Source organism: Gigantopelta aegis, chromosome 4 (assembly GCF_016097555.1).
Source record: "Gigantopelta aegis isolate Gae_Host chromosome 4, Gae_host_genome, whole genome shotgun sequence".
In the NCBI taxonomy this organism is placed as follows: domain Eukaryota; kingdom Metazoa; phylum Mollusca; class Gastropoda; order Neomphalida; family Peltospiridae; genus Gigantopelta; species Gigantopelta aegis.
In genome coordinates this window covers 81,098,796-81,110,153 of record NC_054702.1, presented here as the reverse complement: position 1 = coordinate 81,110,153, position 11,358 = coordinate 81,098,796, and the positions used below count along the sequence as shown (strand labels likewise).

General features: G+C 36.5%; 1 protein-coding gene across 1 annotated transcript; it reads left to right on the top strand.

Moving 5' to 3' along the window:
* Positions 1 to 6,578: 6,578 nt before the first annotated feature.
* On the top strand, positions 6,579 to 6,989 carry LOC121370019 (protein FAM98B-like). The gene has a single exon (XM_041495113.1). It carries the CDS (start codon positions 6,579 to 6,581, stop codon positions 6,987 to 6,989), a length of 411 nt encoding a protein of 136 aa, XP_041351047.1.
* The last annotated feature ends 4,369 nt before the right edge of the window (positions 6,990 to 11,358 follow it).

The following is an 11,358-nucleotide window of genomic DNA, read 5'->3' as shown; positions in this document are numbered from 1 at the left end:
TGCCTCGACTGGGATCCGAACCCAGTACCTACCAGTCTGTAGACCGATGGCCTAACCACGACACCACCGAGGCCGGTTTTGACGTTTGAATTGTTATGTTTATCATCGATGTATTCATATATAACTTCAATTCAGTGTATTATTATTTACTTCTCTGATACCATAAGTGTGAATTATTTAAATCTGATTTTAATAAATTAATTAATTACAGTTCTGTTTCTTCTTCTTTGTAAGGTAGTTATTAGAATTCTAAAATCAGTATGTAGCGGATTTCTGCGTGCAGTCCAGCTGCGCTCTCTCTCTCTCTCTCTCTCTCTCTCTCTCTCTCTCTCTCTCTCTCTCTCTCTCTCTCTCTCTCTCTCTCTCTCTCTCTCTCTCTCTCTCTCTCTCTCTCTGTCTGTGTGTGTGTGTGTGTTAGCCTTTCAACATCGGTGGGGGTGTACCCTGACCCCTTCAGGCCTATCCAAAATAAAGGTCTAAAATATCAATCCTCTGATTTTGGCTTTAGGGCGTTAATATTTTTATCACCTACAAATCCAAGCTTATATTAACCAACTGATCCTCATTACATTGATATTAACCCACCCACCCCTACCCTCCCACCCCCAATCTTAAAAAAACCCTGATGTTAACATGTAAATTTAGGCATACATTATTTTTTTTATGTTTCGTACTGAGACAGGCTCGTAGCGGGTGTGGGCTGCCCCCCCCCCCCCCCCCCCCCCCAATACTTTTGGCTGGATTTTTCTCCTTTTTTAATAACCTTTACAGTTTGACTGAATGTAAAAGTTGTAACGAGATTAACGTATCGATATTAACGGCGAGAATTACAGTAACGGGCAAAAATAACCTTTGAATCATGACCCGGGACCCCCCAAATAACTCGCGTCTTCGGCGCTTATTCAATTGCCCTCCCCCCCCCCGCCCCCCCCCCCCACCCAATACTGTCCACCATGCTACGGGCCTATGAGGCGTCGTTAAACTTTCAACTTAGTGTATTATTATTTACTGTTTTGCCATCCTAAGTGTGAATGATATAAATCTGATTTTAATAAATTAATTAGTTGCAGTTCTGTTTCTTTTTCTTTGTAAGGTATTATAAATGTGGTATGTAGCAGGTTTTCTCTCGAGGCTTATAGACTGGATGCGGCGCGTTCGTGCAGTCCGGCTGTTGAGTCTGCGGTTTGCGTTCAGGGCATATGCACCAACTGCGTTCCGGCCGCAATTGATAAAATGACTTCTCTGTCTCTCATATAAACACAAACAAGATTTATAAAATGTTATGGCACACAATTAAATGTAATATTATTGTGCTAAATAATGTTAACCATAATTTAAATTTAATCGGGAGTTGTGGGTGGGGTGTGAACTTACAAAACATCCCAATAGTATTTGTGATGATTTGCCAGGCATTTTCCTTTCTTATTGTCATTATAGGGTGTATACTACCAAATCAAATCCCATAGACGACAATAGTAACATGTGTGGCTAACACCCTTACCTGCAGCGTATCAATCGATATAAACAATAAATAATACCACCCCTCACCCTTAACATTAATCAGAATTTTTTTTGGGTGAACCTGCTCAATTCAGAAATAACGGGTAGTGTCTTTGACTACCATAGTTCCGCACAAAATTTTAGTACTTTTTACAGGTACCGTATACATGTTTTGCCCAGTTGAAACATTTTCTTTTTCTTTTACAACCAACACACTCACATTTATCACCTATCACAGCACTTATGGTGTTAACTTCTCTATCAAAAATTGGTGGACCTCGAACTTTGACCCAGCCGGAAGTTATTTGGTTTATTACTACCTGCAATAGGACAGTCATGTATTCCAGATAAAAGGAAATCGTTTAACTTGTTTGATTAAATGTTCATCTTCATAAAAAACTAAACAAATCGAAATATATTAGTTTCAATGAGAGGGTTTAGACTGGATGTGAAACGCATGTGGCCGGTCGGAACGCAGTTTGTGTATGAAGCTGCAAACGCAACAGTCGGAACGCACGCACGCACCGCATCCAGTCTTTATGAGCTTTAAATGAGAGCGTCTAGACTAGATACGTGTCAAAAATTACCAAATGCGTTTCATTCATTAGCCAATGATTAATTATAGTGTGTGCTCTAGAGGTGTTGTTAAATAAAATAAACCAATTTTTGAAAATATTAATACAAAAAACAAACTCTGAATAAAACACAAACATAATTATATATGCATGTAAAGCATCTTTGATGCACTGGGGCTGGATCTAACTCAGTCGGTAGAGCGCTCGTCTGCTTGAATCGTAGGACCTCCGTGGACTCATTCTATGATTGTTCCCGTCCCAACCAGTACGCCACGACTAGTAAATCAAAGGCCTTGACATGTACCATCGTGTATGTGGGAATATTAAAAAATGAGATCCAGAGCCGATTTATCCTAGTAGTATATGTAGCACGTGCTACGGGCCCCGCGCTTCAGGGGGCCTCGTGGTGATGTGTACATTTATTTTCCCCACGTAAGTTTCCCCCTCTCCCCGAGGGAGTTACAAAATATATATCCCGGGAAGGGATCCCCGCTGTTAGTTGTGCTACAGGCCCCGCGGATCCTTAACCGGCTCTGGTGAGATCCCTTGCTGCTAAAGGAAACAATGTTGCGGGGTTCCTTTAAGACTATTTGTGTAAAATGTTGTTTGACATCTAGTGGCTGATGATTAATAAATCAAAATAAAGTAACTTTAGTGCAGGTAGTCATGGCTTTAAATTAGGTACCTTGCCCTACTATTTATAACTTCGTCATTAGTTAAATATATGGTTTTAATGTAATAGCAATTTCTAACAATGTCAAAACGCACACACACACACACACAGAGGGAGAGAGAGGGGGGGGGGAGACAGACAGACTAACACACTAAATTGACGGTAAAATCTCAAGTGCAGTGTAGCTTATTATTAGTTTTGTTTAGGTCTATAAGTACCTTTTACGCAAGCCGTGTTTGTTAACACACAAAGTGATCATATCTCAAATATAGGACCTTATAGTGGGAGGAGGGGAGATATATACAGAGAAGTGAAGGTTTAACTTTACTCCAAAAAGAAAAAAAGAAAACTTTTTTTGTTTAACGACACCACTAGAGCACATTGATTTATTAATCATAGGCTATTGTAATTCAAACATTTGGTAGTTGTGTCATCTAGTCTTAAAGAGGAAATCCGCTACATATTTCCATTAGTAGTAAGTGCTCTTTTTAATGCACCATCCCACAGACAGGATAGCACATACCACGGCGTTTGATATACCAGTCGTTGTGCACTGGCTTTAACGAGAAATAGCCCAATGGGCCCAGTGATGGGGATCGACACTAGACTAATCGCGCATCAAGCGAGTACTTTACCACGACACGCCCCCAGAAAGAAACATACACGGGCTATTGGTTGTCAGACAAATGTAAACATATGAATGTATTATAACAAAAGTAACATAAAACTTTAACAGTCGTTAAACTACATTATCAGAATTTTGTGGAAACATTTCCAAACGAACGTGTAACAAAGTTGTGATTTGTCAAGCGAGTGTTTCCAAGCTGCCAAGTGCAAGCTAATTGTTTCTTACCATTAACGAAAACGATTATGTTTGCTTAATGACCGATACTCCGATATCGAACTCATTAAAATGCTATCAATCATAATTGTGATCAAATTAACATCGTGTTACCGAATAAGACGTAACCGCCGATCACAGCGTAGGTAGGAAGTGAGGTAGGTCGCGGTGTATGACCACATTCGCTAAGTATATAAGGGGCAACAAAATTCGAACAGACGCACTTCAACTCTTCCCTTACTTGAGAACATCAACTATTCAATAAGTGAGTATACCTTAGCTACGCTTTCTCATAGTATATTGGTTTATATACCAACATATCTTGCTTATTTGTGTGATTTATTATTTGGAACAGGCACAAATTGGATTTTCTCTCATGTGAAATGAAGCAAAGCAACAGCACTAATAACTTAATTTAAGGAAATATGTTGTAGTTAAAAATCTTTGTTGGAAATATGTTGTGCCATCTGAGTAACTACGTTTATTTAGGATATCATACTTTTTCCAACCTAATTTGTGGGTGCTAAATCCAAAAAAGGAAATATGTTGGCCATCTGAGTAATTACGTTTAGGGATCAAAATGACAAAAACAAAATGATAGTATACGACATTAGGATTGTGTTGAAAATACATTGTATCCAATTATAATAGAGTGTCACAGATTATGTTTTTATTTATTTTTGTGAGGTCATTTCTTTAGGATTGTATCCAACATACGTTTCTAACCAAATTTAAATATGCTTAATCCAAAAACGTGTTAGCTGTTTGAAAAACAATGCTTACGTAGTCAAGATAACAAAAATAAAAACACGCCTTTATACTTGGATACAACGAGTTTTCGACACAATAATAATGTGCAGATGTTCATAATAATAAATATTATTATTATGAAACACCTAAAGTTTTTTTTTTTTTAACATGGACAACATATTTATTTGTATTCAGCAAACCTATATTAGAATAGAAAAACGAAAACGAAATTAGAGGCAACCGTAAAAACGAAATTTAGGGGGAATGATTTTACGATCTCAGATAGGAAATTATAGTTTTTGTTTAAATGTATTATAAATAGTTAAAAGGAAAAAATAAATAGTGTATGGCTACATCGACATGTTAACATCAATTTTTAGAAGATTTTATGTTTGTACCTACAATACACAGGCGCAGATCTAACATGGGGGTGGTTAAGATCAGTTGGATCGATTGGTTAATATGTTTGGATATGTAGGTGACAGAAATATTGACGCCGTGAAACTAAAATCAGATGATTGATGTTTTAGACCTTTATTTTGCATAGGCCTGGGGGGGTCAGAGTATGCGTTATCCAATGTCAGATATAAGCCCATTTTTCCACCTCTATATCTATAGTGGGAGGTTCACACGTCGCTATAAACTAAAGTTATCTGACATCACTGGAAGGGTTCAGGTATATATAAAATATAGATAGGGACATTTGGCCCTGTAGCTGTTGATTAGGAATTGGCAGGAAAACAATACACGAGAGAAACGAGAGCTCATAAGCTAGCATCTCAAGAACTCCAACGTGTAATCGTTTTGCAATTAATAATGTTCATAGAACAGAAATGCAGAAACATTCACCGAAGACTAATTAAAATAAAAATGTGTGTGACAACAATGTATGTTTTTATTGCTGTTTTACAAGTCACTTCGCAAACTAATATGAACCAGAAGCCTGATTTAAAATTTTCATTAATGGTTTCAGTGTTTACAAGGGCTGTGCTTGACGATCACTGTGATCAGTATCTGTACTCGTACTGGTACATATTGTCATAGTTGTATAGATACATGCGTATGATCACATTAACTACACTCGATCGTGCACTGTCTATTATGCAGATGCTCATCGGTTACTACATGAAATCCAGTGTTGGACCACATCCTTTAAAAAATGCCCGTAAATGTCGCATTTCTGGAAAATGGGACCTATTTCCGTTTTAAATTCACGATTCAAATGTGTTATATTAATGCCATAGGACGTCTTCGCATATGTTTAACACATTGTGGAAATTGTCGAGATGTCCCAAAATGAGGGAGATACACGGAATGTACTGAATATATTCAAAGAAGCTACACTCGATCTTTGTAATTTACAAAGTAATGTCAAATAAATAAGCCTTCAGTTTTGTTACTTTTAATTCAAATTCTTGCCAGTTGTATCACAGCTAGGGTTTTTTTTAAAAATGAAATTCAACTTACTTCGGTATATCTTCATCATTCTTTTTGATACCGCATGCAATTCATGTATCTAATTATTAATCCTGGTGTTAATTTTTATTTCTCTCTTCTTTTGTTTACTTCTCTTTTTTTTTTAATAACCATTTCATATCTGTTGGATATGTAAACTAAATATATATAATAATATACTATCAATTTATATTGTATTCAGCACTCAAAAATCAACTAACAAGTTATTTTATTCCTTGTTTAATACATGTTCCAGTTTGTAAAATTCTGTATTAACTGGATTTTTGTCCTTCCTCTCTCTCTCTCTCTCTCTCTCTCTCTCTCTCTCTCTCTCTCTCTCTCTCTCTCTCTCTCTCTCTGCAGAAATCAACATGCTGAAAAAAAAAGTAAAGTTTGTTTTATTTAACGACGCCACTAGAGCACATTGATTTTTTATCTTATCATCGGCTATTGGACGTCAAACATATGGTAATTTTGACACTGTTTTGAAGAGGAAACCCGCTGTCGCCACATAGGCTACTCTTTTTTCGACAGGCAGCAAGGGATCTTTTATTTGCGCTTCCCACAGGCAGGATAGCACAAACCATGGCCTTTGTTGAACCAGTTATGGATCACTGGTCGGTGCAAGTGGTTTACGCCTACCCATTGAGCCTTGCGGAGCACTCACTCAGGGTTTGGAGTCGGTATCTGGATTAAAAATCCCATGCCTCGACTGGGATCCGAACCCAATACCTACCAGCCTGTAGACCGATGGCCTGCCACGACGCCACCGAGGCCGGTCAACATGCTGAAGGAATCAGTTCTGGTCCTATTGGTCTGTTTGGTTGCTGCTTCCGCCGCTGGCTGGGGAGGAAGTTGGGGATTCGGAGGATACGGAAAAATGGGTATGGGAGGACACGGAGGAGGATTGGTTTGGGGAGGCGGACACGGAGGCTGGGGAGGCAAAGGAGGTTGGGGAGGAAGCTGGGGAGGCAAAGGAGGTTGGGGAGGTTATGGAAGCTGGGGAGGAAATGGAGGCTGGGGCAACGGCGGACACGGTGGACACGGCAACGGCGGACACGGTGGACACGGCAACAGCGGACATGGCGGTGGTGGACACGGCAATGATGTATATTATGGCTACTATGACAACAGCTATGACAATACATACAAATCTTACGACGATAGTTACAACAATTACGATCAGTACTACTGAAGATGTAAGTTTCTACTGTTCGTCCATTAGTTCGTGTATTAATTAATGCCTATCGTTACAGTACCATACGTGCATAAGATAATACCACTTTTAACTTCATTGTTAAACGTTAGCCATACAAAATCCACATAACGCTGCAATCTCTAACATTGTTTTATGATACATATAATTATTATACCTTTAATTATCTCGCACGATATCCCCATCAACGGACACTGAATGAATGAATGAATGAATGAATGAATGTTTAACGACACCCCAGCACGAAAAATACATCGGCTATTGGGTGTCAAACTATGGTAATGCAAACAAATAAAGTGATGATCAACATCAATATAAAAATTAAAGGTTTAAACAAAAACAGTGTAAAGAACTGTGCAAAAATACAAATACAAATACAAATATCACAGAATTTTACGGACACCGAATCTTACTCTAAACTTCAATTTGTGCTGTATTGGCCATTCTCAAAGAGAATGTTACACCCCTGCACCACGGTGAGGTTACAGCACGCGCAGGGGCAACGGACACTGATGTAATTTAATTAACAAGTCTCATTACCATTATTTTAGTACATTGTACAACAATGCGATCGGGAAGCATCTAACTTCACGACTAACTACATTATATACGATCTAAGCCTGGAGACGGTGTCTGACATAATTCGAAGAATGGCGATAAAATTATACTATAGTCCGTCCTATCATTCTATAAACATATTTTGTGTCAATGATTTCAGTTTGGTTTGGCGTAGGAAGAAAAGTAAAAGTGTTCTAGAAATAACGCACACCTACTATTTGTGTGCAATTTAGAAATCAATCAGTTCAGAAATAAATAACTTCTAGTAAATTCAATAGAATGAAAAAAGGCGTTCACTGTGGGACGGACTATATATTATTTCTTCTTCTAATTGAACTCCAGTCAGCAGCAAGTTTGTCTCCGATTGATGATTTATTCCAAATGATTAAACCTGAAAAAAACCCTTGAGATTGCAGGTTTTAATAAAGAAGTGGAAACCCAAGTTTCTGCCAGCATTCCTTGTTGCTGAAAACACTACACGATCGATGTAAACAAATTATAATAACACAATCACACTTCCAGTTTTATTATTTAAATTTGTTAAATCTTTAACCATTGAAATTCATCTTTTAACGTAACCGATATTTTAAAGTTGATTTCTTGTAAATTTCGTTCTTATATTCATAAAAAAACACAAATTACGATATTAACCATTAAGCTTGATTTGTTTTGTATTTTCCCTTTTCAGAATAAATCATGGTTTACCTGTACTAAAGCAAAGGAGACAACTCAACATTGTCATTTGTTATTGTTTATGATGAGCATGCACTAAAGTACCTCGGACTTTGCAAAACGTAAGTGCTAAAAGCTGGAGCAGAAGGAATAATAGGAATCTGAATATTAGAAAGCTGAAGTCTTCCATTTTATCACACAGTTTTGTAAGGGCAACATCGATCTGAATCACTATGTATAGATCAAACCCAATCTACTTTGTTAAAAGTGTTTTCTACCATAAAAGCTGCAATCGGACAAACAGCTGAGAAATCACATCTCAAGAGACCAAGAAGATGTTACCACATTGTTTAATAGCTTATGTCAAAATATGCTTGAATTGTTCAAAATGTGGAAAAAGTTTTAAACTTTTGCATACTGTTACTGTTTTTAATTTTGTTTCATAAAAACGCAGGACACACTTGATCTGATCACAATTGTGTCCTCCATCTTGATTTTAAAAATGGCAGCAATAAAATTTTTAAAATACCAATATATGGGCTCCCAGGACACATACATACTTGCTATATAAGTTGCTACGGTCGATGACGGTCACTTTTCGCACCCTTGTTTTGGGTTCGTATACAATAAATATAGCATATCTTACCGTAATTTCACTTGAAATCTATATTTCGTAAAAGGTACAATTTTTTAATCACAAGATTTTCTTCAAACACATTCAGATGCATTAGTAATGTTCAAACAAAAAAAATTCAATAGCAAGTTTGCATTGGAATTTTTCCAGCATTCTTAAAACGGAAACGTCATGTACCCAGTGTATGGTTATTGTAAGGCGATTCAAAGTGACGTCATTGGAATACTGACGTCATTCAAATTGAAAATTAGCTATATTATTACAATGCTTCGTAAAAGGTACAATTGTTTAATCAGAAGATTTTCTTCAAACACATTCAGATGCATTAGTAATGTTCAAACAAAAAACTTTCAATAGCAATTTTGCATTGGACTTTTTTTCCAGCATTCTTAAAACGGAAACGTCATGTATCCGTAATGTATGGTTATTGTAAGGCGATTCAAAGTGACGTCATTGGAATACTGACGTCATTCAAATTGAAAATTAGCTATATTATTACAATGCTTCGCCACATTAAAATAAAAACTGGTCTACTAACCTTGACCCATGTCAAATTTCTATAACAAGCGGACAACGTTGTTTACAGATTGGTATTTTGTTATTTTATTTAATTCTGAACACAATATTAATTTTAAGTTTCAAAAGATGAAAGAAATAAAAAGTACCTTTTGTCAAATACATCATATCAAAAAAATACCGTTGGTGGCGACCACCAAGCAAAGGGCCGCAACTCTAAACGCTTTTTATCATGTCGCCAAAAACGCGACCCCGAATACCTACATGTCGATTACGGCTTTACAGTCATTAACGGCCGACTTAATCGTTAAACATCGGTAGTGTTCGTAAACTAGAATGATGAATAAATTGGTTTACGTTAGTCTAGCATCTTAGTTGCAAATTAAAAGTGGAAACATTATTTTTCCAAATATAGGTTATCAATTTGTAACCCTTTATCAGCCATAAACACCATTTATATGTATATGTTATTATGTGCAGTATTTTAAAGAACCGATTTATGTCACTAACATAAATATAAACCACCGTAAGTAAAAGAATTGATTTATTAAAGTAATTATGATTGACCGGGCTTTGTATACCAAGGAACATAACTTTTGAATTTCTCGCCACTAATTTTAAGATTGTTTCTTTCATAGCGCACACAGAATCTCAAACTTGCATACATATTGCTATTATAAACAAGACTGATTGATGCCAAAAATAAAATAAATAAATTGCAAACAAGATTTAATAAGCATAAATCAGTTCCAGTCTAGATTTTGCCTAATATTTGACTAAATAACAGTTATGGGCCAAAGGTTTTCAGTGTCACAGTGGTAAACCAAAAGTATAAATGTAATACATAAACATGACAATTTGGTATATTTACAATGTGAAAATGAAAGACAAGTATGTACTTAAACTATACATTAAAAAAAGGTATTGCAATTTGTTCACATATGAATATTTATAGTTCACATTTATTTACCTGTAAATTAATTTTCACCGACAGCCCATAACGAATCCATACTAACGTCTCAATGCTTTCTTTATGTCATATTAAAAATACTCTACACCAAATAATTGGTTCCCTACCCTGGGTTTCTGCTAGAGGGTACGCAGGTAGAGGGTACAATTACATGTATGTACTAAAAAATCTCGGAAATTAATGGATATGTTTTGTTTTAATTTTTTGATAGATTATAGTAAGATAATTGCTGTTTAAAATTTGTAAAAGTGCATTAAATAAAATGGTCCAATAAAACATTTCAAATTCATAACTACCCAATATATGCCTTTGAATATATTTTGTTTTTATTACGTAACCTCGAATTATGTTCTGGCAGAAAGCGTGCTACCTTTGACAGAGGTTAAAACAATTGGTCGTCTAATTTTCGACTGTTACCATAAAGTAATATACTTAATCACTTTTGGCATCTAGCAATTTAAAGCAAATTTTACAATAGTTAGCACTTGGAATAAGCATCATATATTATTTTGTTTTGTTTTACCTGTAATATATTTTCACCAGGACTTCCTTCTTCCTCCATGAATGATTAAAGAAAATAACACTGGATATATTGTAGTTATTTTTGTTTTATTCCAATATATAATAACAAATGTGTTTTATGTCAGTATGTGGAGCAAAGTAGCTGATACAGTTGGTTTGAAATCATGATTACAAAATCCTAAAGATAAAAGGAACTGGCTCCTAACGTCAGCCTCTACATATTGTCCACATATGTACCGGCCTGTAGGAACGATATTTGAAGTGTGGGGTGGGGGGGGGGGGGGGGGGGGGGTACACAGTCTCTAGTGAGGGATACAAACTAGATTTTCATTTTTATATCATCTTTATTTATGTGGAGTAGTGAAAATTTTAAACATACATTTTTGTCTTCAAGTGTGGGATGGAGAACAAGCCCCTAGGCCCGCCCCTCACACATCCACCCCACCCCACCCCATCCCAGTTCCTACGGGCCTGAT